Below are 27,958 nucleotides of genomic sequence, written 5' to 3' on the forward strand. Positions count from 1 at the left end.
AAATACCTAGGAATAAACCTACCTAGGGAGACAAAAGACCTGTATGCAGAAAACTATAAGACACTGATGAAAGAAATTAAAGAGGATACCAACAGATGGAGAGATATACCATGTTCTTGGATTGGAAGAATCAATATTGTGAAAATCACTATACTCCCCAAAGCAATCTACAGATTCAATGCAATCCCTATCAAATTACCCATGGTATTTTTTACAGAACTAGAACAAAAAATCTTAAAATTTGTATGGAAACACAAAAGACCCTGAATAGCCAAAGCAGTCTTGAGGGAAAAAACAGAGCTGGAGGAATCAGACTCCCTGACTTCAGACTGTACTACAAAGCTACAGTAATCAAGACAATATGGTACTGGCACAAAAACAGACACATAGATCAATGGAACAAGATAGAAAGCCCAGAGGTAAACCCACGCACCTATGGTCAACTAATCTATGACAAAGGAGGCAAGGATATACAATGCAGAAAAGACAGTCTCTTCAATAAGTGGTGCTGGGAAAACTGGACAGCTACATGTAAAAGAATGAAATTGGAACACTCCTTAACACCATACACAAAAATAAACTCAAAATGGATTAGAGACCTAAATGTAAGACTGGACACTATAAAACTCTTAGAGGCAAACATAGGAAGAACACTCTTTGACATAAATCACAGCAAGATCTTTTTTGATCCATCTCCTAGAGTAATGGAAATAAAAACAAAAATAAACAAATGGGACCTAATGAAACTTCAAAGCTTTTGCACAGCAAAGGAAACCATAAACAAGACGAAAAGACAACCCTCAGAATGGGAGAAAATATTTCCAAATGAATCAATGGACAAAGGATTAATCTGCAAAGTATATAAACAGCTCATGCAGCTCAATATTAAAGAAACAAACAACCCAATCCAAAACTGGGCAGAAGATCTAAATAGACATTTCTCCAAAGAAGACATACAGATGGCCAAGAAGCACATGAAAAGCTGCTCAACATCACTAATTATTAGAGAAATGCAAATCAAAACTACAATGAGGTATCACCTCACCCCAGTTAGAATGAGCATCATCAGAAAATCTACAAGCAACAAATGCTGGAGAGGGTGTGGAGAAAAGGGAACCCTCTTGCACTGTTGGTGGGAATGTAAGTTGATACAGCCACTATGGAGAACAGTATGGAGGCTCCTTAAAAAGCTAAAAATAGAATTACCATATGATTCAGCAATCCCACTACTGGGCATATACCCAGAGAAAACCATAATTCAAAAAGACACATGCACCCCAATGTTCATTGCCGCACTATTTACAATAGCCAGGTCATGGAAGCAACCTAAATGCCCATTGACTGATGAATGGATAGAGAAGATGTGGTACATATAGACAACGGAATATTACTCAGCCATAAAAATGAACAAAGTTGAGTAATTTGTAGTGAGGTGGATGGACCTAGAGTCTGTCATACAGAGTGAAGTAAGTCAGAAAGAGAAAAAAAATCATTTATTAACACATATATGTTGAACCTAGAAAAATGGTACATATGAACCAGTTTGCAGGACAGAAATTGAGACACAGATGTAGAGAACAAATGTATGGATACTTAGGGGGGACAGTGGCGGGGTCTTGGGGGTGGTGGTGTGATTGGGATTGACATGTATACACTGATGTATATTGGGATTGACATGTATACACTGATGTGTATAAAATGGATGACTAATAAGAACTGGTGTATAAAAATAAAATTAAATTCCAGAAAAACAAAAGAAATAGAAAAGGTGAAATTGAATGAAAGAAAGAAAACCCACAGAAATTAATTAAATATAAAACAAAATAAAATAGAAATAATAATGCACAGAAATTGATTCTTTAAGAAGACTAATAATATTGATCAACTCCTGGTGAAACCCATCAAGAAAAAAGCTAGAGGGAGAAGGCAGAAATGATTAATACCAAGAAAGGAAAAGAAAGCATCGCTTTGTATCCTACAGACATTAAAAGTCCTAAGAGGATATTACAAACAGCCTTATGAGAGTAAATATGAAAATTTAGACAAAATAAATGAGTGCCTAGAAAAAGACATCAGAACCTATGCAAGAATAGAAAACCTTAATAGACACACACATATTAAAGAAATGAAATCTATACTTCAGAATATTTCTACTAAGAGAACTCCAGGCACAGATGATTTAATCGGTGAATTCCACAAATTATTTAAGAAAGATATGAAAACAATCTTACACAAACTCTTTCTAGAAATAATATTTCCTGTTTTCTGAGGTCAAAATAAACTAAATACCAAAACCATCCATGGAACATTAATAAAAAGGAAAATTAAGCTCACATTACATGGTACCCCCCCAAAAAATCTAAAAATATTAGCTAATTGAATCCAACAACATAGAAAAAGAAATAATACACCATAACCAGGTCAGACTTATTCAAGGAATACAATGTGGTGGACCACATTAACAGAATAAAGGAGAAATACTATATGATATCTCAACAGAAGTAAAAGTGTTTGACAAAATGTAAAGTCCTTTCATGATTCAAATGAATAGACAAGAACTCCTCTCAGGGCTTCCCTGGTGGCACAGTGGTTGAGAATCTGCCTGCCGATGCAGGGGACATGGGTTCGTGCCCCGGTCTGGGAAGATCCCACATGCCGCGGAGCGGCTGGGCCCATGAGCCATGGCCGCTGAGCCTGTGCGTCCCGAGCATGTGCTCCGCAATGGGAGAGGCCACAACAGTGAGAGGCCCGTGTACCGCAAAAAAAAAAAAAAAAAAAAAAAAAGAACTCCTCTCAGTTAAGTTCCTAAGAAAAGGAAAAAGATCTGATGCCCAGTGTTACTAATTAAACATCGGACTTACACAGATAAATAAAACTATTTATCTTTATCTTAGTATAACTGTGAGGTATTAAATAAAAAAGGGATAAAACATCAAGTCATTTTCTGCAGTAACCACTGAATCCCAATGTATTGGTAGATAGTAAGGATGGTACTCATTAATATTCATCTCTAAATTTTTTACTATGCTTAATACAGCACTTTGGTCAATAAGACTTTGCTGTTGAAACCTAAGATCAGGTTATCATTTTATCACTATATCCCTCTCTTCTCTGCAGTAAAAAAGAAACTAGATAGTTGATTAGCCCCATTGTTTATGTGTATCTGAAAGACAGCTGAGTATTCCAGCTCTCTATATAAACAGAGAATTTGCAGGGGATAAATCTAGTTACTTCATCTTATGGAAAGTAATATTCATCAGAATTTCCCCCCCACCCCATGTTTACTGAAGTATAACTGGAATTTTTAAATCTGCATATATTATATATAATTTGGTGAGTTTGCACATATGTATATATTTGTGTTACTATCACCACAATCCAGGTAATAAAAATATTCATCACCTCTAAAAGTTTCCTTGTATCCCTTTGTGATTTTTTTTTTTTTTAGTAGTAAGACCACTGAACATACTAGATCTATGCACTTAACAAATGTTTAAGTACACAATACCTTACCTTAACTATAGCCACTAAATTATAGAGCAGATCTATGGGCAATGTTGTACTGCAGATCTCTGGAACTTACTAATCTTGTATGACTATAACATTATACCCGGTGAACGATAACACCTCATGCCTCCCTCACTCCATCATTCCACTGTCTACATACTGTTATCTACTTCTACACTTTTGACTATTTTAGATGCTTTTTTTCTTTTTCTTGTCGTACACGGGCCTCTCACTGTTGTGGTCTCTCCCGTTGGGAGCACAGGCTCCAGACGCACAGGCTTAGCTGCCACGGCTCACGGGCCCAGCCGCTCCGTGGCATGTGGGATCTCCCCGGACCGGGGCACAAACCCGTGTCCCCTACATCAGCAGGCAGACTCTCAACCACTGCGCCACTAGGGAAGCCCTTAGATACCTTTTATAAGAGAAATTATGTATAAGAGATATCCTTCTGTGAATGACTTATTTCACTTAGCATAATGTCTTCTAAGTCCATCCATGTTCTTGCAAATGGTAGGATTTCCTTCTCTTTTAAAGCTGAGTAATATTCCATTGTATGTATATACCACATTTTCTTTATTCATTCATCTGTTGATGGACATTTGGGTGGTTTCTGTATCTTTGCTATTGTGAATAATGCTGCAGTGAACATAAGAGTGCAGCTATCTCTTCAGGATCCTGATTTCAATTCTTCTGGGTATATACCCAGAAATGAGATTACTGGATCATATGGTAGTTCTATCTTTCATTTTCTGAGGAACCTCCATACTGTTTTCCACAGTGGCTGTACCACTATGTCTTTCACCCCTTGGTTATGTTTATTTTTAAGTATTTTATTCTTAGAAGTTGCAAGTGTGATTGTTTTCCTAATTTCCTTTTTTTGGAGTAGTTCATTATTGGTGTATAGAAATGCAACTGATTTTTAGATGTTAATTTTGTATCCTGCAAATTTACTGAATTCATTTATTAGTTCTAACATTTTTTTGGTGGAGTCTTTAGTGTTTTTTACGTATAAGATCATGTCATCTGCAGAGATAATTTTACCTTTTTCTTTCTGATTTGGATGTCTTTTTTTTTTTTCTTGCCTAACTGCTCTGGGTAGGACTTATAGTACTATATTGAGTAGAAGTGGTGAGAGTGGGCATCCTTGCCTTATACAGATCTTAGAGAAAAAGCTTTCAGCTTTTCACCATTCAGTGTGATATTAGCTGTGGCCTTTTCATATACAGCCTTTATTGTGTTGAGGTAAATTCCTTCTCCACCTAATTTATTGAGAGTTTTTATCATGAAAGGGTGTTGAATTGTCAAATGATTTTTCTGTATACATTGAGATAATTATGTGATTTTTGTCCTTTTGTGATATACCACATTAATGTGGTATATCACATTGACTAATATGCATATCTTGAACTATTCTTACTTTCCAGGGATACATTCCACTTGGTCATGGTGTATAATCCTTTTAATGTACTGTTGAATTCAGTTTACTAATATTTTCTAGAGGATTTTTGCTTCCATGTTCATCAGGGATATTGGTCTGTAGTTCTCTCTCTCTCTCTTTTTTTTTTTGCCACACTGCGTGGCTTGCAGGATCTTAGTTCCCTGACCAGGGATCGAACCCAGGCCCATGGCAGTGAAAGTGCTGAGTCCTAACCCCTGGACTACCAAGGAACTTCCAATTCTTTTTTATGATGTCTTTGTCTGGCTTTGGTGTTATGGTGATGCTGGCCTCATAAAATGAGTTTGGAAGTGTTCCCTATTCTCCTACCTTTCAGAATAATTCTTCTTTACATTTTTGGTAAAAATCACATGTGAAACTCTCTGGACGTGGGCTTTTTTGCCTGGGAGGTTTTTGATTACTGATTCAATCTCCTTTTTGTTATTGTCTGTTCAGATTTTTTATTTCCTCTTGATTCAGTCTCAGTACATTGTATATTTCTAGGAATTTATCCATTTCTTCTATGTTTTCCAATTTGTTGGCAGATGCTTTATAACGGTCCCTTATGATCTTTTTTATTTCTGTGTTATCTGTTGTGATGTCTTCTCTTTCATTTATAATTTTATTTCAGTCTTCTCTCTTTTTCTCTTAGTCTAGCTAAAGTTTTGTCAATTTTCAAAAAAGGTTTGTTTTCTCTTCAGAGAAGCAACTCTTGGTTTTGTTGAGTTTTTCTATTCTCTATTTCATTTATTTCTGCTGTAATTGTTATCATTTCCTTTGTTCTGATAACTTTGGGCTTGGTTTGTTCTGTTTTATAGTTCCTTGAGGTGTAAAGTTAGGATGTTTGACTCTTCTTTTTAAACATAGGGATTTTTCACTATAAACTTCCCTCTTAGTGCTGCTTTTGCTGTATCACGTAAGTTTAGGTATGTTGTGTTTTCATTTTAGTTTTTCTTGAGAAATTTTCTAATTTCCCTTTTATTTTTGTCTTTGACCCAATGGTTGTTCAAGAGTGTGTTGTTTGATTTCCATGCATTTGTGAGTTTTTCTGGTTTCCTTTTGTTATTGATTTCTAGTTGTATTCAGTTGAGGTCAGAAAGGAATGATTTCAGTCTTCTTAAATTTCTCAAGACTTGTTTTATGAACTTACATGTGATTTACCCTAGAGAATGCTCCATTTTTGTTCGTAAAAAAAAAAAAAAGAAAAAAAAACTCTCTGTCTCCTCTCAAAACTACTCTAAATACTTCACTTAGGGCCACCAAATGTGTAGGTTTTTCCTACACAAACCAATTCTTCAATTCTCAGTGGACATTAACTGGGTGTCTGACAATTCAGTTCAATTCAGAAACTATCTACCTAGGTTAGCATCAGATCTCACAGGTTAAGGGTTCAGTCCCACAAGACTGTGTTGCTTTCCTTCCCCAACCTTAAATTCCAGTCCAGGTTGTCACCTGTGCTTCTGATAAACCAGCTATAGCGTAGCTCACAGATCTCAGGAAAATAGTTTACTTACTAGATTACTAGTTTATTGTAAAATGATCCAACTTGGGAACAGCCTGATGGAAGAGATGATCAAGGCAAGGTATATGGGGAAGGGGCGTGGAGCTTCCATGCCCTCTCTCAGCACCTCCAAGTGTTCACCAACCTGGAAGCTCTCTCAATCTCATAGTTTAGGATTTTTATGGAGGCTTCATTATGTAGGTGTAATTGATGAAATCAGTGGCCATTGATGGTTAAACTCAATTTTCAGCCTCTCTCCCCTCCCTGGAGGTTGAGGGTGTAGCTGAAAGTTACAACCCTTTAATTAACCATATAGTTAGTTCCCCTGGCAACCAGGCTCCCATCCTGCGGTTATCTAGGGGCTTTCCAAAAATCACGTCATTAACATAACCTCAGATGTAGTTGAAAGGGGCTTGTTATGAATAACAAAAGATACTACTTTCATCTTTATTACTCTGAAACTATTAGAGGAACTGAGGATAAAAGACCAAATATTGTAACAAAAGATGTTCCCATTGCTCTTATTAATTAAGAAATTATAAGAGTTTTAGGAGCTCTGTACTAGAAATGGACCAAATACATATTTTTAAATTATAAATCACAATATCACAGTGATTGAAAAAAATGTTTTCTGCTGTTATTGGTAGAATGCTCTACATACACCTGTTAGGCCCATTTGGTCTATAGTCATGAATTTTTTGTTTGTTTGTTTGTTTGTTTATTTGTTTTTAAACGAATGTGTTGTAGTGTGGCTCTCATGAATTCCACCCAAATAGAAGAAATGTGTTGTGTTAATGATATAGGAAACTCAACTAATTTTCCCCAAGACAAAATTTCATAAATTAATGTTAAGTAGTATATGTGTGTGTGTGTGTGTGTGTGTGTGTGTGTGTGTGTGTATTTATATATATTTGCCCTTTGGAATGCTAAAATGTTTGGGAAACAATATTGATTAGGAAATACCTAATCAACTGGTTTTCAACTTTTTAAGATAAGATGAATGAGGAATTCAGCAGTCTTCAAGAATAAGAATACTGTATGAGTAATAGTAGATGCTTGTGTTTTCCCAGGCCACGGCAAAATGGAACTCATTCAAATCACAAAAACAAGGATTTAAGTTTAGATACAAGAATGGTTTTATATTTGAGTGATGGACAAGACTACTTTCCAAAGGATAGTGTCATTTCTGGACTACTGAAAAGAAAGAGGCTATCTTTCTGCTGTAGTTTTGAGGGAAGAAAATTGGCATACATAGCTACCAAAAGAGGTAAGTTTCTTTTACTGTGATTCTATCTAACATGGGTACAGTAATACTCACCAAATGCTGTCCAATGTACTAAAAAGAAGTACATTATAGCCTAATCCACTCTGTAACTTCTTGGGGTCTGTTTTCATTACATGAAGAATTATATCCACTCCTTCAGTTCCAAAAATTTCCTAAGAGATTTATTTAAAAGTATTTCTTGAAATAAATAAATAATCCTTTCCTTTCCCGTTTCATCCAGTCCCCTAAAACTTTTTCTACCAGAAAAATACAACAACATTTTTAGGAAAATAGTACCGTAATACAATTTTTATTTTCAAATTTGTACTCACTTGTTCTCAGGAATTTAAGACAAATTATTGTAAAGCTAGTCATTTTAGAGAGGATATCAATCAACATGCCAGCTTAATGCCCCTTTATGTTTTCCCTTTCTCTTTCTTTAAAAAAAAAACACCATAAGACTTATCCCATGGTTTTCTTCCACATTGTAATGAATGTAATCTAACACCATGTCAGATGAGTACTAGATAGCAACAACTAATTTAAGGGGTTAAAATTCTATCATGGAAGATTTTCCAATGTTCCCGAGAGAAATAAATTTATAAATAGCAGTTAAAACCTTTAATAATTTATGTGATGTTTTCACCAATTAATATTTGTCTATTACCAAGTACCTTTCCTATTGTCCTGTCGTTCAGTTCTGGTTCCCAGTAAGCAAGACTATGAGTATTTTCCAGAAGAACATAGGCGCAGGGTGGTAGAATATAAGAAGTTCCACCAAAGCTTGGAGCTAAGTATGTGTTTACTGTTCTTTTTTGCCTCTCCCTCAATCACTCTATTGAAACCTTCATAATTGAACCTTGAAACCTTCATAATCTATGTCTTGCTATTTAAGTTATTAATCTCTGAGACTCAGAGTTTGCTACGGCATTAAAAAGATCAAAGGGAATTAATCTCTTTTTCTAACTTTTAATTTTAGGTATGAACCCAATTCAAACCCAAAACATCATTTATAATGGTACAGCCACTCTGGAAAACTATTTGCCAGTTTCTTCAAAACATACACCTATCTTATGATCCATTAGTTGCACTCCTAGGTATTTATCCAAGAGAAGTTAAAGCATTATGTCCACGAAAAGACTAGTACAAGAATGTTAATTAAAGCTTTAAACATAGTAGTCCCAAATGGAATCAACCTAAATGTTTATCAATAAGGGAATAGAGAAACAAATTTTGTTGTATTCATACAATACTATTCAGCAATAAAAAGGAATGAATTATTGATACATGCAACAACATGGATATATTTCAGAAATATGGTGCTGGCTGATAGAAACCAGAACTAATAGAGTAAATAATTATGTGATTCCATTCATATAAAGTTATAAAATAGGCAAAACTAATTTATGGGAATAGAAATCAGAAAAGTGGTTGCCCGTAGGCAAGTGGGGGCATGGCTGCTAAGCGGCATGAAAGAATTTTACAGGGAGATAAAAATATTCTATATTTGGGGCTTCCCTGGTGGCACAGTGGTTGAGAGTCCGCCTGCCGATGCAGGGGACGCGGGTTTGTGCCCCGGTCCGGGAAGATCCCGGATGCCGCAGAGCGGCTGGGCCCGTAAGCCATGGCCGCTGAGCCTGCGCGTCCGGAGCCTGTGCTCCGCAACGGGAGAGGCCACAACAGTGAGAGCCCTGCGTACCAAAAAAAAAAAAATTCTGTATTTTAATTGTGATATTGGTTAAGTGGATGTATACATTTGTCAAAACCTATCAAACTATATATTTAAGATCTATATACTTTACTGTATGTAATTATACTCTTAAAAAAAGAATATTAAATCTTCGTAAGGTTAAAAAAAACCAACATTTATGGACATTTACTAAGAAAAAGTTCATAGTGTTATGTGATTGAGAGATCTGAACAAAACTTTGATTCACAGGCATACATACCTTCCTAGGAATATGATGTTCACAGAGACCAGATAAAATAAGTAAAATATCAGATTGAATTTCCAAAAGAATGGCCTCTTCCTTATCATTATACTTGCTTATTGTATTTTTAAAGATTCCTGATTTGAAAAAAGTTAAAGAATGTAAAGTTATTGAACACTGTATTTCTATTTTGATCAATTACTGTTCTGAAATTCTTTCTTATAAAATTTCAACTAGAAAAACTACTTTTAAAAGGGCTATTTTCGGGCCTCCCTGGTGGCGCAGTGGTTGAGAGTCCGCCTGCCGATGCAGGGGATACGGGTTCGTGCCCCGGTCTGGGAGGATCCCATATACCGTGGAGCGGCTGGGCCCGTGAGCCATGGCCGCTGGGCCTGCGCGTCCGGAGCCTGTGCTCCGCAACGGGAGAGGCCACAACAGTGAGAGGCCCGCATACCGCAAAAAAAAAAAAAAAAAAAGAAAAAAAAAAGGGCTATTTTCATTGTATGTTTTCCTAGAAGCTGTAGACAGAAGATGATAAATGGATTCATTGGGATCTCAATACAATCAGTAGCCCCATATATATAGAATTTCTAGTACATAATTAATGGCGTGTCATTAAAAGAAGCCCTTAACAACCTGATACTTCACCAAGCAAACAAAACTGTTTGTAAATATGCAGTTTCATGAGGCAAAGATGCGTGCCTTTGCAAATATATGACCAAAATGCCTGATCATAGCTTGCCTCATCTCTTCTTGTCCTTGTGGTTAACAGGGTAAATCTTAAGCAAAGGTGGAAGACATCCCTAAGTACGTTTTCTATTCCTGTTACTTCTTTCTGCATCATCTCCTTATGTCCACTTGAAGGCATCTTCAACAACTTAGGTAGCAATATTCCCATGTTCTTTAAAAGCTCTCCTTCCAATCAAAATTTTAAAAGACTTGAAAATAGCCACTTACACTGATGGAATGTCATTCACAATAAAATTTTGCCTCAAAAAAAGGACTTTTCCTTTAAGCTTTGTATAAGGAACAAAAGTCATTTTTCCTCAGTTACTAAGGGATCACTGGCATTAGCAGGAAGGTGTGGATCTATGTTTCAAAGTAAAAGGACCATGGAAATCACAGCCTATTTACACTGTTGGCTCTGAAGGGACAATTCTTGGTCCTGTTAGGATGAATTACAGTAGGTGAAGGATCAGAGGCTAGGAAGGTTAGGTGAGCATGCTGGAGGCCAGGGCAGAGGCATGCCATGGACAGAGGGCCTATGCTCCCTTATTAGGACACCTTCTAGGAATCCAACCTGGCTGGCCTTGCATCTGCTTCTCCTTTCTAGATTATCTCCTCTTCTTGCTACCTGTGTACAGGGATGTCACTTTCCCTGTTGTCTGTAATAAATGTTATGTTAATACTGAATTATTTTCTTAATATTTCGGTATCCTTTAACTCCCTACATTTACCCTCTCCTTGCTCTATTCTAACCATTGGATATATTTTTCAGATTTCCTCTTTCTAAAATAGCATTGCACATATAACTTCCCTAATCCAAACCACTAATAGCTCCCCATGCTTAAAGAGAATGAAGTTCAAACTCTATTATGGTATGCCATTCAAAACTCTTTCTAGCTTGGCCTCTGACTAGACAATTAACTTTATCTCATATTATTTGTCTTCATAAAACTTTGACTCCACTTAAGCTAGCTCTGAACACATCATCATGTATATTTTGGCTTCATGTCTCTGTTTATGCTGTCCCCTTGCTTGAAAGACCATCTCTCTCTCTCTCTCTCTCTCTCTCTCTCTCTCTTTTTTTCCTTCTTGAAACCAGCCTTACCCTCACACCCTAACTCATAAAGATTCTTGTTAAGATTGCCCAGCATTGAAAACTACCCTGTGGCATTTACTCTCTGTATTACTCACTAGGTGCCTTACTAACAGTGCAGGATAATGCATGCTATCTTTCTATGACATATATCTTTCCTTTTGTTTTCATTAAGGCAAGGTCCTGAGAGTTCTGTTCTATACATGTTTATGACACCAGTGCCTACACAACAGGTGTATAAACATTTACATTTACAGTGCAATTACTATTTGTTGAGCTTATTACTACTATAGAGCCTCCTTAGACTCTGTAACAGAAGGTTCCTGCCCCTAGGAACTCACATAATAAAGATCAGCTTCTTTCAAGTTAAAGGGAAAGGTCCTGAGAAGAAAAGAACCCTTGCTATTTGCTTTCCCTTCCCCACTTGCTACCCAGGTAAGATTAAGACCTCTTCTTGGATATATGGGGCCTCCCTGGTGGCGCAGTGGTTGGGAGTCCGCCTGCCGATGCAGGGGATGCGGGTTCGTGCCCCGGTCCGGGAAGGTCCCACATGCCGCGGAGCGGCTGGGCCCGTGAGCCATGGCCGCTGAGCCTGCGCGTCCAGGGCCTGTGCTCCGCAACGGGAGAGGCCACAACAGTGAGAGGCCCACATACCGCAAAAAAAATAAATAAATAAATAAATAAGACCTCTTCTTGGATATATGGAAAATTGTATTCATCCAGTTAGGCTGGGGCCTTCACACTGAGTTCTGTATCATGAAATGTGCACAGAAGTGATAAAATCTACTTTCAGGTTTGGTCATCCCCCAGTAAGCTCATCAAGAGAGTGAATGTTTTTGCCTAGCCCCCTTTTCAATATCCTCATTTTGCTTACTAGTATTATTATTAGAGGGCACCACCCCAATCCACTAATGATGGAAGAGAAGGCACTGAACAGGTAGAAGAGTTTTTGAGTAAGCATTTGTAATTAATTGACATCCAGCAAATTATATCACCTACTCATGAGGCAGTCACTGAACATGGATATGACAAATATAGCTCTTACTTCTCAAAGTCAGGAAAGGTTAGGGCCAGAGAACTATTTATTTTTTAAATAACAAAAGGTAGAAAGCTTTTGCTTAGGGGTTCTGAATTTTACACTGAGCTTGCATGTATGTATATTGGAGATAAAGTGACTTAGCACAGTCAACACTTTAAGCTGAAAATTAAGGATATCCTGATATTTCACATCAGAAAACCTATGTACATTTCTGTATACAGCAGCGTACCAGTGTTCTGGTAATGTCAAATGCACTGGAAAATGTAATGTTAACCTCTTTTAAAATGACTCCAAAAGGCCTGGCCAAAAAGTGGTGATCTTACTCCTAGAAGAGTGAAATATAACACTAGCCCATTAAAAAAAAAAAAAAAAGATAAAGATAATCCTAAATGAAACGGTATCTGAATTAAGTAAACAAATGTTTAAAGGATAAGTGATCATGATGTTTCAGTAAAGACAAACTAATTTATAGTAACAGTATGAAACAAAAATCAAGAAAATATTCAGGAGTTTGTCAGCTATAGGACAAAATAAATGTGTAGAAAAACATTTCAAACAAAAGTTCTAATTTATAAACATTCTACTTTCATCAGGACACAAACATGTTATGTTTTTACCTATCAGTTGCTGAATTGCTCTCTTTTCACAAAGATCCTTGTTTATGGTCTCATGCTCAAGGTAGACCATGGCTCTCAAGAGTCTTAAACTGTAACGCATCTGGGCAAACTTGTTTCCACGGCCACCTGTACCATGAAAACTGTTCCCATGACTAAAGAAGGAATCTGTAGAGAAATATTAATAGTTAGTTTACATCAAGAAATTTAGATTAGACATCTTTTATATCTATATAAGTTTAAAGAGATGTTAAAATTTTGTCATACTTTAGGTTTTTTTTTTTAGAGGAGTAAATATGATTCCATCCCCCTCCTCTTTCTATTTCCAGTACAGAAATATGTGTTTTTAAATTTTACTCAAATGTATCATTATGGTATGTATCTTTGGTAACTTGTTTCTGTTACTCGTTGTATTTTTAAAATTATTCACATTGTTACAAGTAGATCTAGATCACTCAGTTTTAACTGCTTTCCACATCCAGTTTATAAGTAACAGTTTATCCATTCACTAGTACAAATTGCTACAATGGACATTCTAGTTCATGTCCTCTTGTTCCCACTGAGAAGTGTTTCACCTGTGACACCAGAATCACATACCCACATGGAATTTTATTAAAGTTGCCAAATTGTTCCCCAAAGTGGTTATATGGATACATTCTATAAGAAATAGATTTTTCCCAATCTATTAAATGTGAAATGGTAGTTCATTGTTATCTTAATTTGCAGAGCAATTACATTTCTCTGATTACCAGTGGGTTGAGTGTCTTTTAATTTTTTTTGAAAATTTGAGATTTTCTCCAAAAATTTTGAAGAATTTTCTTGGAAATCTCTATTGTTTGCCTACTTCTCTACTCAGTTATTTTCTTTTTGATATGTAGGAGTTCTTTATGAAGCTGAATTCTAATCATTTATCAGTCAGAGTGGTGAGTAAATGTCTTCCCTCAATTTATAGATTGTTATCTTATTCAGATTTTGTCATACAGATATTTCTGTTTTACAGTAGTTAATACATTTAATAATCTTTTTTATAGTTTAAGCTCCTCTTATTTAAAAAGTCTGTTTCTACCCTGTTATTCATAAAGATAATTTCCCATGTTTTCTTCTAAGATTTTTACAGTTTAACTTTTTGCATTTAGGGCTTTAATTCATTTTGCAATTGACTTTTTTAAACAAGTTGAAAGGATCTAATTTTTATTTTTTCACAGGGAGGGCGAACTGCCTGAGCACCATCCTTCTCTCATAGATTGGCAATATCATCTTTGATGATGCCAACCTCCCATATATTCCATTCCACTGGTCTATGCCTGGTCAAGTACCATACAATTTTAATTACAATAGCTTTATGGTCAGTCTTGATAAATAACAAGGCAAGTTCTCTTTCTTCGTTATAATATGCTTTCTTTGAAAGGTTCTTTTAGAAGTAGCTTTTTGTTTAATGCTAAAAAAAAGTTCAAAATCCTGTTCTCAGTAGTGTGTATAGGTTTAGAAATGTGGATTCTGGAGCTAGACTGCCTGCATTAAATCACTTACTATGTGGCAAGGAACAAGTTATTTTACTTCTCTGACTGAGTTCTACCCACTGACCAACAGGGCTAATAATAGAACCTATAACTCCTAGATTTGTTGTGAGGCCTAAATGGTTTAATACTGCTGAGGGGGTTAAGGCCTATCACATAGTAGGTACTCAATAACTGTTAGCTATCAGGCTTCTTCTTGTTAGGCAGCATTTCCTTTTTTTTGCCTTATAGACTTCTGTAAACATAAATAATATAAAGGAGAGACAGGAGAATTGTTTTATTTAATGCACAGTAATTTAACATGACTAAATTTAGTAACTCAGCATATTAAAAACTAGAGAATAAAAATAAGCTATAATTTTTTCTTCCTCATGGATGAGTGCTATTCTTGATCTAATGAAAATGTACCATACAAAATTATTTCCAGAGCAAAGTTACTACCAGAGAAGAATACAGTATCTTACTTATAATTCTTTTTTAAAAAGAATGTATTTCTTATTTCCCTTCTAAGAATTATGAGAATTGAAATGAAATATTCATACAAATTAGGGCTCTTCTAACTTGGCAGACTACATGTGGCTAGAGATCTAGATCTGAAGCTCCATGAAGGTATGGACTTCATTTATTTTGAACATAAATGTTTCGTTAGTAGCTAAAACAATATATGGTTACTAGTAGGCATTCAATAAATATTTGTTGAATGACTAATTAAAATATTACAGGACAGTATAATTATTGGATAGGCCTAATAATATAAAAATTTAAATCAGTTTATATGAATGATTTATTTTGCTGAAAGGTATGCATCAACTATAGCTAACATTTACTAATGTCTGACTATAAATGAAATCTCAGGCTTTTTTCCTTAAAACACCATTTAAACATATTAAGGTCACAGAAGGCCAGATCTACATTGTTAGTTCTCCTTTTAATTGTATTTCTTTTTCTACACTGCCATTCAGTTGAGATATGTAGATTAGAATTTTGACAGGAATCTGAAAGGCCACTTACCTTCACTGTCACACCATTCTAAAAATGCAAGGACGTGAGCATTTCCCTGATACAACATGTACTCGTCTATTAAAAAAGGAGCCACTGATGACAAAGTGGCAATTGCATGCAGTTGTAATTCTTCATACTGTGCTGCAGACCATTCAACTATTTTGTGTTTCTCAGGCTTTTTAACATAGGTAAACAAAGCCAAAATAACTTTGCCATCAATTAATAGCTATGAGAAAGGGCAAAAAGTACTGTTAGAAACATAATTAAAACAATTTTATTTAATATAAGAAAATTTAATAAAAGATTTCCAATTTGATGTGTTATTGATGATCATTTCAAAATACTTTCTTCCTAAAGATTCCAAGCTATGTTAAGTACCAAAAATTAAAAAACCCAAAAGCAAACTCACTAATAACAACATTTCACTATGATCCCCCTTTCTAGGATATACACTCTATGGATGACAATAATATAAAATAAGTATTAGTTTTTTTAATCTATGCTGCTTATATATGCAATTTACCTCCCACTTATGATAAAACCACAAGAGTCAAAAATTTAGAGCAAATAAACTGGTGGTTATTTCTGTCTTCCTTACTTTTGTTTCTTAAAGGAAACATTTCAGAGACTCAATTGTATATATACTTTAAGAAATCAATTTTGTCTGAAGTTATGATAATAGACTATGGCTATTTTTAAGCACAGGCAACAGAACTTATACAAATACTCTATCCAGTGAATACCAGTCAGGTCACAAGCCATAGTTAATTACACGCCAAGAATTTTAAAACTGTACTGAATCCATGATGTCAATAAAAATAAAACAAAAATGCAAAGCTATTATAATATGACAATCAAGTTAATATTATAGCTGATTCTGATTGATGTATATTTATGGTTCACAAGATAGTAACACACCATTGCTATATTCTATTCAATTTTCTTTTCATCTGGCATTATTCTACAAAGATTTTTTCACAATAAATCTATGAATTTTTCTAAATTTTCTACTATTCCACATGGAAAGTGCACAAGATTTAGAACTGAGAAAACAAGAACAACAATTGGTTCTAGCACTGCTCTAAGTAGTAAGTGGATAATTTTTTTGAAATACTCTGTGAACTGCAAATAACAGTACACGTATTTATTATCACTACCATTACTGAGCCACAAACACAAACATATGACAGAAAAAAAATAGCTGATTCCACTGCTCACATAGTGCTTCAAGAAGCTTATCAGTCTTTGTGCCATTTGACTTTGTTGTCGAATAAAATTGGTTCATAAACTATAGTGTAAATTTTATTATCTTTGTATCTGTCATTTTAATAGTTATATAATACTCCACTATAATAATAAACCATATTCTATTGAATGATTTTCTATATTGCATTTCAGAAAATACATTTAGCTTCTATGGAGTATATGTTTTTGATATGAATAATAAAGTTATAACTGTAAAGACATTTTTTTCTGAGCATTTTTTAGTATATTCTTCAAAGTGGCCTTACCAAAAAAAATTGTTTTTAGCTCTTTTAATCCTCATAATAAGTCCATGAGATAGGTGTTTTCCCCACTTTGAAGTTGAGATAACTGGAATTTAGAGACACTAAACTATGTATTCAAGATCACATTGCTAGAAAGCGACAGCACTGGATTCCACCTGACTAAAGCCTTAACCACCATATTATATCACGTTTATATTATCACTAATGAAATTGATAGAATGAATCCTCCCTTGGAACTTGAAAGAGTTTTAAGACTAAAATGAAATTTCAATTAATGCAGTAATAACTAAACTAATGGAATTGTTAGTAAGTAGTATATTTTTTTCTGTTGCTTTATAGTTTACAAAGCCTTTATCTCAGTCTCACAACAGAAGGAGGAACTGAGCCTCAGAAAGTTTAGGTGACTTTGCCAAGGCCATACAGCTAGTAGGCAATAAGACAGAAGTGAAATTCATTTCCAGTGCTCTTCAAATTACACCATGCTTTATGTAGGATATAAAGTATTAAGATAATTCATGGGTAATAAAAATATGTACATAAGGAGGTTAGATTTGTGTGGAGAAAAAGCAGGTTCATACAGTTTGAGATGGGCAGCATAGAGATGAGCAATTTCCTTCAGCATTAAATCATCCCTCATTACTATGGTCAAAGATAGACTATTAGGCTGGGTGGGCCTATATAGATTTTCTTTCAGTTTATGTTCTCTTATTCAGGAGCTCTAAATATATAAATAAATCACCACAGTTCTCCTGCTTTTCCTTGGTTTATGTGGTTTAAATTTAGGTAAATTCACTGTTCATTAATAGATAAGAGAAATTTTGAAAAAGTGAAATTCCAGTGAATACGAGTTTGTTACCTTCTATGGTAAATATACGGGCTGATGAAAGATTTGCAGCCGTGGCTTTTAAAAAGTCATACTACAAAGTGAGACAATTTTAATTTTAATTTTGATTACTTTTTACCTGTATAGTAGATAAATCTTTACAAAAGGTCACAATTATATTGAATAGCAATTTCTTCAACTCAAAATCTTCGTAGGAATTAGAAAACTTAAGACCTTTTACCAAAGGATTTTGGCTTTTAACTGTGAGAGGGGAAAAAAAAGGCAGAGTAAAATAAAAGCTGAAATGATGTATGACTCATTAATTATAAGTTGAAAGTTTTATGGTTTTTACCTTCATTAAAGGTTGCAAATAATATCAAATCCCTGGTAAAGCCACACTCCTAATATAAATACACAAAATAAACAGAAGGATGAATTAATTATATGGAAATTAAGTTACAGATGCCCATATTTACTTAATATGTAGGTATTTTTTTATCAGACTCTCCTTGTCATTCATCTGAGTTCATAAAGCACTAATAATAAGGGATGAAAGAAAGAAAATAAAAGCATATAGCCAGATAAACTTGTAATTTATTTAATATTAAACTTACTTCTGTAGGTTCTAAGAAATATATTACATTATTCTATGAATATTTTACAAGATACTGTTTAAAATTTGGTAAGAACCCAAAACGTACTGCTAGAAGTAACTTATGTAATTCATTACCTATACCTTCAAGGGACGAAAGAAGGGAAGAAAACAGTTATTTTCAACAGCTTTTCTTCTTAAACACCCCCTGGCTCCCCGCCCTGACCCCAACTACTCTCAAATATGTCAAAGGTTTGGTCAAGAGACAACAAACAATTCCTACTTAACATGAAAAGCCCTGAAGAATGACCAGAAAACATTTCAGCATGAGGGAACTCATTCCTGACAGAGATATCCTAGTTGGACTTCGGACATTAGGGAGAATTTATAGGGACAACCCTTGGGCTTTTGAGTTTGCAACTATATATTCCTATTACTTTAAGATCCATATGGTTTCTTTAAAATGTGAAGATGTTATTCCTATTGGCTCACATTCATGGAATTCACCTGAATGTTTGCAAGGATGCTAATGAGAATTTATTGACTGACCAGGGGCTTCCACAGAAACATAGGCCCACCTACACATTGCAACCTTGACTAGGAAGCTAGGTAGGATGTTTTCCCCATTTGCACAGTATAAATTCCATGACTTTTTTTTTTTTATTTTATTGAAGTCTAGTTGATTTACAATGTTGTGTTAATTTCTGCTGTACAGCAAAGTGATTCAGTTATACATATATATATTCTTTTTCATATTTTTTCCATTATGGTTTATCATAAGATACTGAATATCGTTCCCTGTGCTATACAGTAGGACCTTGCTGTTTATCCATCCTATATATAATAGTTTGCATCTGCTAATCCCAAATTCCCAATCCTTCCCTCCCCTACCCCCTCGGCAACCATAAGTCTGTTCTCTATATCTGTGAGTGTGTTTCTGTTTCATAGATATGCTCATTTGTGTTGTTTTTAGATTCCACATATAAGTGACATCATATGGTATTTGTCTTTCTCTGTGTGACTTAGTATGATAATCTCTAGGTCCATCCATGTTGCTGCAAATGGCATTATTTCATTCTTTTTTATGGCTGAGTAGTATTCCATTGTATATATGTACATCTTCTTTATTCATTCATCTGTCGATGTCTTGGCTATTGTAAATAGTGCTGCTATGAACACAGGGGTGCATGTATCTTTTCAAATTATAGCTTTGTCTGATATGTGCCCAGAAGTGGGATTGCTGGAGCATATGGCAACTCTATTTTTAGTTTTTTGAGGGAACCTCCATACTGTTTTCCATAGTGGCTGCACCAATTTACATTCCCACCAACAGTGTAGGAGGGTTCCCTTTTCTCCACACCCCCTCCAGCATTTGTTTTTTGTAGACTTTTTTTTTTTTAAATATTTATTTATCTTGGCTGCACTGGGTCTTAGTTGCAGTACATGGGATCTTCACTGGGGCATGCTGGATCTTTAGTTGCGGCATGCGGGATCTTTTTAGTTGTGACATGCAGACCTCTTAGTTGCGGCATGCAAACTCTTCATCATGGCATGCATGCAGGATCTAGTTCCCCGACCCCCGACCAGGAATTGAACCTGGGCCCCCTGTATTGGAAGCATGGAGCCTTACCCACTGGACCACCAGGGAAGTCCCTGTTTTTCTGTAGACTTTTTAATGATGGCCATTCTGACCAGTGTGAGGTGGTACCTCATTGTAGTTTTTTTTTTTTTTTTTTTTTTTTTTTTGTGGTACGCGGGCCTCTCACTGTTGTGGCCTCTCCCATTGCGAAGCACAGGCTCCGGATGCGCAGGCTCAGCGGCCATGGCTCACGGGCCCAGCCGCTCCGCGGCATGTGGGATCCTCCCAGACCAGGGCACGAACCCGTGTCCCCTGCATCAGCAGGCGGACTCTCAACCACTGCGCCACCAGAGAAGCCCCCTCATTGTAGTTTTGATTTGCATTTCTCTAATAATTAGCAATGAGGAGGATATTTTCATGTGCCTATTGGCCGTTTGTTTGTCTTCTTTGGAGAAATGTCTATTTAGGTCTTATGCCCAGCTGAGTAAATTATATTTGTGAGTAAATTATAATACGCGAGGAGGATCTCAACCTTCCAAAGGGATGCAAAGAAGAACTGGCAGAGTGCAAGTATACTGGTGACCATAATGACATTACAATATAACTTGGCATTACAACAACATAGTTCAGGACTCCCTCCTCCCCCCACACCCACCACTTCCACAATTAGAATTAAAATGCAATTTGATTCATACTCACAATCATTGGTGCTCCAGGATTTTGAGATATAATTGTTGTGATCACTAATATGTCATTTCTAAGCTGACGATCATAATGACTAAGACCTCTTGTAAACAGATTTTTAAATGCTTTCTTCAAAGCCCTAAAAAGTGAAGTCATATCTTTAAAGCCATATTTCTATGGAAATACCACCTAAGTGTCTACCTACAAAATCTCCCTTTTTACATTTTACTACTCATTTCAAAATATTTCTAATCTTTTCTATCTTTACAAATCTGCCTCTAGTTCACTGAGGGACTAGATAAGAATCCCTCAGTCCAATCTATACATGGTGGTCAAAGTGACTGCTCTAAAATAAAGATTCAATGACGTAATTTTCCTTTTTAAAATTACAGATACTTAAAGGCTTTTCTTTGTTCTTAGGATAAAGTCCTACCTCCCTACCAAGCATTATCAGGCCTTTCATGTTACAGTCCCTGCTAACACTGTTAGCTTCATCTCTCACTATTCTACCCTGTACTTTTTGCTCTCACTATATTGAATTTCTTTCAATTTTTTGATTTTGCTAAATTCTTCTTTCACTTCTGTTCCCCTGTCTAGGATCCTCTCTGCATGCAGAACTCTTGTGTTGCTAAGTCACATTTATCATTCAGATACCAGATTAGGGTTTATTAGGAAGTGCTGATTAACTCTCCAAGTCTGGGTCAGGTTCCCTGTACAATGGGCATTTGTTGCTTTATCTTCTAGGAGCCACTTGCCCTTCTTGTGATAATAGTACCCTTATTTTTATTTAGGCATTCACTCTTTACACACTTTTTGGTCTTGTAAAGCTGCCTTCAACTAAAAGGAAGCGAGTTCGAGCATTCCTTCTTTTTGTCACTGTAACTCACTCTGAATGGGCATATGGCCAACACCAGACCACTAAGGGTCAACAGGGACTCAATTAGAAGAATTTTCTTTGAGCTTTTGGAATAGCAAGTCTTATCTTCTGCTTGGTTTGGGGTTGTGATTACGTGAAGCTAGACTTCGTAGGTCTTACCATATGGATCTTGAGACTAAAGCCAACACAGTGGAAAATAGTGCAGAGGGATGAAGAGGGCCCAAGTCCTGATATTTGCTGAGGCTTGAATACAGCTGCACATGAAACCAGTTTTATCCTTGACTTTGTAGTTACACGAGCCCATAAAATTTCCTATTCGGTTTAAATCAGTTGGGTTGGGGGTTCAGTCGCTTGCAAACAAAACTGTGCTGATCCACCATCTTCGGGAGAACATGAAGGACCTTGCAGTAATCTCTTTCATAACATTTAGTATGCTCTCTTTTAGTTGCCTATTTACTTGTCTCTCTCTCTTAACATAATGCAAGTGCCATGAAAGCAGAGGCCATTTCTGTATTGTTTTCAGTTGTATTTCCACAGCCTAGTACTGAACTTGGCACAGAGCAGACAATAATTATTTGATGAATATATGAATAAGTAACTTAAAGGCTCACTCATATTTTATTGCTAATGCTTACTGTAGTATCTGGAAGACAGTAAGTACTCAAAAATAGGTTTACTGAATGAACAAATGAAATAGTTGTTTTAAATATCTAATTTTACTTTATACATACTCAAGGACATAATTTAGTTTTGTTAACAAGCTACTTTAAAAGCCTTCCACGTAGAAAAAAAAAAAAAGACTTGTTATTGTGCAGATGCATTTATACCATGGTACAAAAAAATGTCCTGAAACATAGCCATTACATGAATCAAAAGCCTAATTGAACATAAATTTAAAAAAAAATTTAGTTATGTCACTGGCTATCGTTTTAAGATTAAAAATTCCTATCCAACCACATATACTTACAGCAAACATTCCAAGTTACTAAGCTGTTGTATGATTTCTTCTTTTGAAGATTTTTCCAATAAGTTCCAAAGTATTTCAGATGAACGAAATAGAAGCTGTCTAGAGGGATCTGGGTCATTGAGATGAGCACAGATTCCACTGGCTGCTTGTGCTTTCACCATTAAAGTACAATTAACTTCTGAAAATAAATTTTAAAATTATTTATGCTGTACAGTCTTGACATTACTAGATAAAAACAAAAATAGTTGAGAATGAAGTGTTCAAATATGTACAATAATATACAAACCAGAAGCTGAGAGATGTTGTAGAGTTTTAAGTACCCAAAGTTTCTCAACAAGTTGATTTTCAACCAACACCAATGACTGGACCATTGTTTTTGCCAATCCTCCAACTTCAGCCATTTTAATCTTATATGATGAACTAGCCTGCTGGTAACCTAACAACAATTAGTGAATAAATATGTACAATTATTTCACATAGTAATCATCTACATTAAACAAAAGAATGAGTAAACATTAAACAACAGCAACAACAAAAACTTTAAAAAAGTGTATGGCATGTTAAAATGGTATAGCATAGGGATTGGCAAACTTCTATAAAAGGCCAGGTATCAGTATTTTAGGCTTTGCAGGTTATAAGATTTCTCTCTCAAATACTCAACTCTGCTACCATAGCATGAAAGCAGGCATAAACCATACAAAAATAAGTGGGCACGGCTGTGTTCCAATAAAAGTTTATTTACAGAGGGCCAATTTTGGCCTGGGGTCCATAGTTTGCTGATCCCTGGTGTAGCATTTGAAATAGAACTGCAGAGTTGGAGGCATATATTAAATTCTAAAAAAGAACAATATTTCTTTTCTCTAGATATACCTTTTCATAAAGGAAAATGGCATGATTACAAATACTAAATGTTTTCACTATTCAAGTCAATACATTACTTTAGTGCTTTCAAGGGACCATAATTACATAATTTGGTGATGAAATAAAAGGTGAAAATATAATGCTGTTCTGATAAATGCTAGTGAATATAATGGTATTTTAGGGAAGTTTGATTCTTGGCAACATGTCTTATAATAATTTCCTTCTGCTGTATCGCCTGTGAGAAACACCACCTCTCCTTTGATACAGCTGCACAGGTACCTGACCAACTACACTCAACTAGAGAGATTAAATACATAGCAGAGGGTACCTGCTCACGTGAGACACAGCTATTTTCTCTCTTAGTGACATACTTATCTACCTCCCTGACTTCTTGACTTTTGAGACCAACTAGATTCTTTAACTTTGCCATAGTTCTGAGATGTCTGTCAGTTTGTCATGTCTTTCTGAATTTGATCTTTAGCACTGGACAAGGCCCTGTCCATTCCTGTGATGGGTTCTTTATGGTAAGGCCCTAGCTACTCACTTTAGGCATTTAAAAAATATAAAGAGAAAACCACAAGTTGCATAATTTCACCATCCAGAGAGAACAACCTTAACATTCTGGTATATATATATATTTTTGATCAATAGATATCTATTAAGCAGCTACTATGTTACATATTATTGTAAATCTGGTATATTTCTTACTGATATTTTTAATGTATGCATATAACTTTAACAATATACGGTATGCAGAATTTTACATTCAACTGCAGCCACTAAACATTTTATTGTAAGCCTCTTCTCATTCTATATTTTCCCAAATCATGATTTTATTTGCATAATAGCCTGTCATATGCATGGACCAACCAAAATGTACTTTATACTTACTGTATCTTTATTTATTGAGTTTACATTTCTACAGAAGGATATATAGTAAGATTAAGGCTCATGGACCTGATTCCTGTCTCCAGCGCTATGTCTCTTACAATTGCTCTACTGAGGACTTTTTTTTTTTTTTTTTGCGGTATGTGGGCCTCTCACTGCTGTGGCCTTTCCCATTGCAGAGCACAGGCTCCAGACGCGCAGGCTCAGCGACCATGGCTCATGGGCCCAACCGCTCCGCAGCATGTGGGATCCTCCCGGACCGGGGCACGAACCCGTGTTCCCTACGTCAGCAGGCGGACTCTCAACCACTGCGCCACCAGGGAAGCCCTCTACTGAGGACTTTTCAGCTGTAGTCCCAGCTATCCAGCCATGCCCATCACCTGAAATCAACTGTGTGACAGCTAGTGAGAGCATTGCCTAAGATTCCCAATTTTCACAGCCTGGTCAAATTAAGATCAACCTCACTTCTCTGCACCTTAACTCCTCTGTCATATCTTATACATCATTTGTCTCCCTTTCTATTTTAAAAAGACTGTGTATATATTGCCTAGGTTAACCCTAAGCTTGTGCTCTTAATTCCATCCTCTCATGCCTTCTTTGGGAATTTCACCCTCCAATTTTCCATGTACTAGCTTCTTATTCCTCTGCCTATAGGGGAAAACTTCATTTTTCCCTATCCTAAAAATTATAAATAATAACAAAACCAAATATCTTCTTTGATTTTGCTACCAGTTGAATTGTTCTCCATTTTCCTTCTTTTTCTTCCTCATCTGATTTTAATATATAAGTCTGCATTCACTGCCTCTATTCTCACAATCCTCTCATTCTTTAGTCCTGTATCTGCCCTGACCACTTTATGGCAATAGATCTGCCAGAAATGAACTACAACTTTTCAGATATCACATCATTTGGCGTTTTCATTCCTCAATTACAGAAGCCAATACAGTATTTGACACGGAGACCACTACTTCCTTCATCAAACATTTCATTCACTGGCACACAAGACATGGCAGTCTTTAGCTTTTCCTCCTCCTCTCTGAACCTTCCTTCATTGCCAGTTTCTTTGGATTGTTTTTTGTTTTGTTTTGTTTTTCCCCAGATCTCAGTATGGGCACTCTCCATGTTGCTGTTCTTGGTCCCTTTCTGCTTACATGCTTTATCTCCTGGAAAACTCAAGCACCCAGATGGTTTCAATTTTCATCTCTATTTGGGTGAATTCCAAACCTGTATTTCTGGTCTCTGCTTTTAGTATCCAATGTCTACTATCTACCAAACACTTCCTCCTGTTTATCTCATCAATAGCTCAAATCTGACAGTTAATAATTTCTTTACTCATTTCTCTACTTCAGATGTCCTCCCATTTTTCCCTATTCATGTTAGCTTTCTTTTCTACCAGTCTTATTGCCACCCATCTAAAGGAACATATAACTTAAAAATGTATTTTATATCTTCTCTCCTTTCCTAGATTGATTATGAATTACAGAAACTATGAAGGTAGGAAGTATGTCCTAAGTAATATTATATCCTCTACATTGCAAGTGCCCTCTATCTTGATACCACCCATTTCAGTGTGACTCATTTTATCATTATATATTATGATCCCTTAGCTGTAACATGCAGAACTCTTTTTCCAAACATGGTAGAGAATGTTATTAGCATTAGGAATTTAACATCTAGTTGGGTGGGACAGATAATATGAATAATTATAAATGTTAGAAAATAATAATATTATCAACAGTATTAAATAACATTAATAGTAATAATTATAATTAAACTAACTTGGGTATGACTTTAAAAATTCTGTTATATTTAGCATCAGAATAAAAATCTAAAGTTGAAAAAAAATACATAAATTTTTTTGTTTAAAATGACTGAAGAGTTTGAGACTACCAAAAGAACTGTTTTGATGTGTTGCATTTATTTATTTTTTTACATTTAATTAATTAATTAATTAATTTTTTATTTTTGGCTGCATTGGGTCTTCACTGATGCATGCGGGCTTTCTCTAGTTGTGGCGAGCGGGGGCTACTCTTCGTTGCAGTGCATGGGTTTCTCACTGTGGTGGCTTCTCTTGTTGCAGAGCATGGGCTCTAGGCGCGTGGGCTTCAGTAGTTGTGGCTCACGGGCTCTAGAGCGCAGGCTCAGTAGCTGTGGCCTAGATCTGGGATCTTCCCAGATCAGGGCTCGAACCCACGTCCCCTGTCTAGGCAGGTGGATTCTTAACCACTGTGTCAACAGGGAAGCCCGATGTGTTGAATTTATGATCCCACTCTGTCTTTCCAAGTTCAAAGAGAAATGAGAAAGACTATTCTGTTTTATAAAGACATAAGTTATTACTGAAAGACTATTGAAAACTTTACCTGTAATATGCTTCTTTGGTGGTTCTGCATGATAAAAGTCAATAATACACTTACAAATTTGTATCCTCAATTCAGAACTTGGTATTATCATTAAGTCACCTGCCAGAAAGATAAATGAATGCTATTCAATAACAGTGCCATAAGTTTATTTGCAGTTTTAAGCATAGAGTGTTAGTAACATGATTAAAAATATCATCAGAGATTCAAACTGGATCATGTAATTTTATACACACACACACGTGCGTGCGCATGCATGGACAAAACACCCTGAATATCTATCCTTGTAACACTTGGCCCCTCAATCAACTCAGTCTCTCCTTCCCAGGAAGAAAAGAATGGTAATTAGCAGCATAAATGCTAGAACTAGATTGTCTAAGATTAAATCCTGGCTCTGCCACTTACTACCTGTATAAACTTGTGTCTTTTAGTTTTCTCATCTATAAAATGATATAACAATAGTTACCACTTTAAAGATTGCTGTGAGAATTAAATGCGTTAGTATGAGAAAAGGGCTGAGAGTTTTCCTCCCTAACTAGAGAGTCAGTAATCTGTTGCCTCTAATAATGCATCCTTTGCTTAGAGAAGTTCCAAGTGAGCTTTGCTCCCTCAGTTTATTGACAGACTGGAAGACAGTGAGTTTCTAGGCAGTCTTTGCCCTGCAGGTAATAGTTTTATGTTCAGGTTATTGTGGTGCGGTTGGAGGATAGGGAATATTCCTTTTCAGTCATATCTAAACTACTTCTGAATTGGCGTCAGCCTACATTTCAAACTGGATTGTATCTGCTCTGGTGAAGGCCTACAAGTATGATCCCTAAGAGAATCTGAAAATGATCAGTAGGATTCTGGAAATGATCCAGAATGTCCTCTGGGGCCCTGAGGACAACTGGAGTCAGGAATATCAGCTTCAGGACTGAAGCAGATCTGCTTGGATTCTCTGAGGGAAAGAGATAATTAGGTGTTCCTTGAAGACTTGTGTTTTGCATTAGGCTTTGCATAATGTTAATCTCTGGGGGTAGCCAGTGGGTGGGGAAACAAGCAGACAGAAGGAGGGAGCACGTAGGAAAGGCTCACCCTAGCTTGAGAAGAATCTATCAGCAAAAGCTAGCATTTAAAAAAAAAAGATAGGTTCAAGATTATTCTCTTAATTTTTTTGGACCCATCCTTTGAAGTTGAAAACTCACTATGTTTTG

The 27,958-nt window shown here is 35.9% G+C and overlaps 1 protein-coding gene across 1 annotated transcript in view; it reads right to left on the reverse strand.

Moving 5' to 3' along the window:
* Window positions 1-27,958, reverse strand: part of CFAP69 (cilia and flagella associated protein 69) — a 71,107-nt gene that overhangs the window by 16,178 nt on the left and 26,971 nt on the right. The window contains exons 6-15 of the mRNA XM_082631930.1: window positions 26,769-26,867; window positions 22,946-23,095; window positions 22,660-22,837; window positions 20,831-20,954; window positions 18,313-18,361; window positions 18,100-18,221; window positions 15,639-15,855; window positions 13,114-13,278; window positions 9,657-9,775; window positions 7,762-7,880 (exon numbers count right to left, since the gene is read on the reverse strand). Of these exons, the coding sequence (XP_082488056.1) occupies window positions 7,762-7,880; window positions 9,657-9,775; window positions 13,114-13,278; window positions 15,639-15,855; window positions 18,100-18,221; window positions 18,313-18,361; window positions 20,831-20,954; window positions 22,660-22,837; window positions 22,946-23,095; window positions 26,769-26,867 (1,342 nt within the window). The remainder of the gene's footprint in view (window positions 1-7,761; window positions 7,881-9,656; window positions 9,776-13,113; window positions 13,279-15,638; window positions 15,856-18,099; window positions 18,222-18,312; window positions 18,362-20,830; window positions 20,955-22,659; window positions 22,838-22,945; window positions 23,096-26,768; window positions 26,868-27,958) is intronic.

This window comes from Mesoplodon mirus (assembly GCF_964341445.2).
Source record: "Mesoplodon mirus genome assembly, chromosome: 9".
In the NCBI taxonomy this organism is placed as follows: Eukaryota; Metazoa; Chordata; class Mammalia; order Artiodactyla; family Ziphiidae; genus Mesoplodon; species Mesoplodon mirus.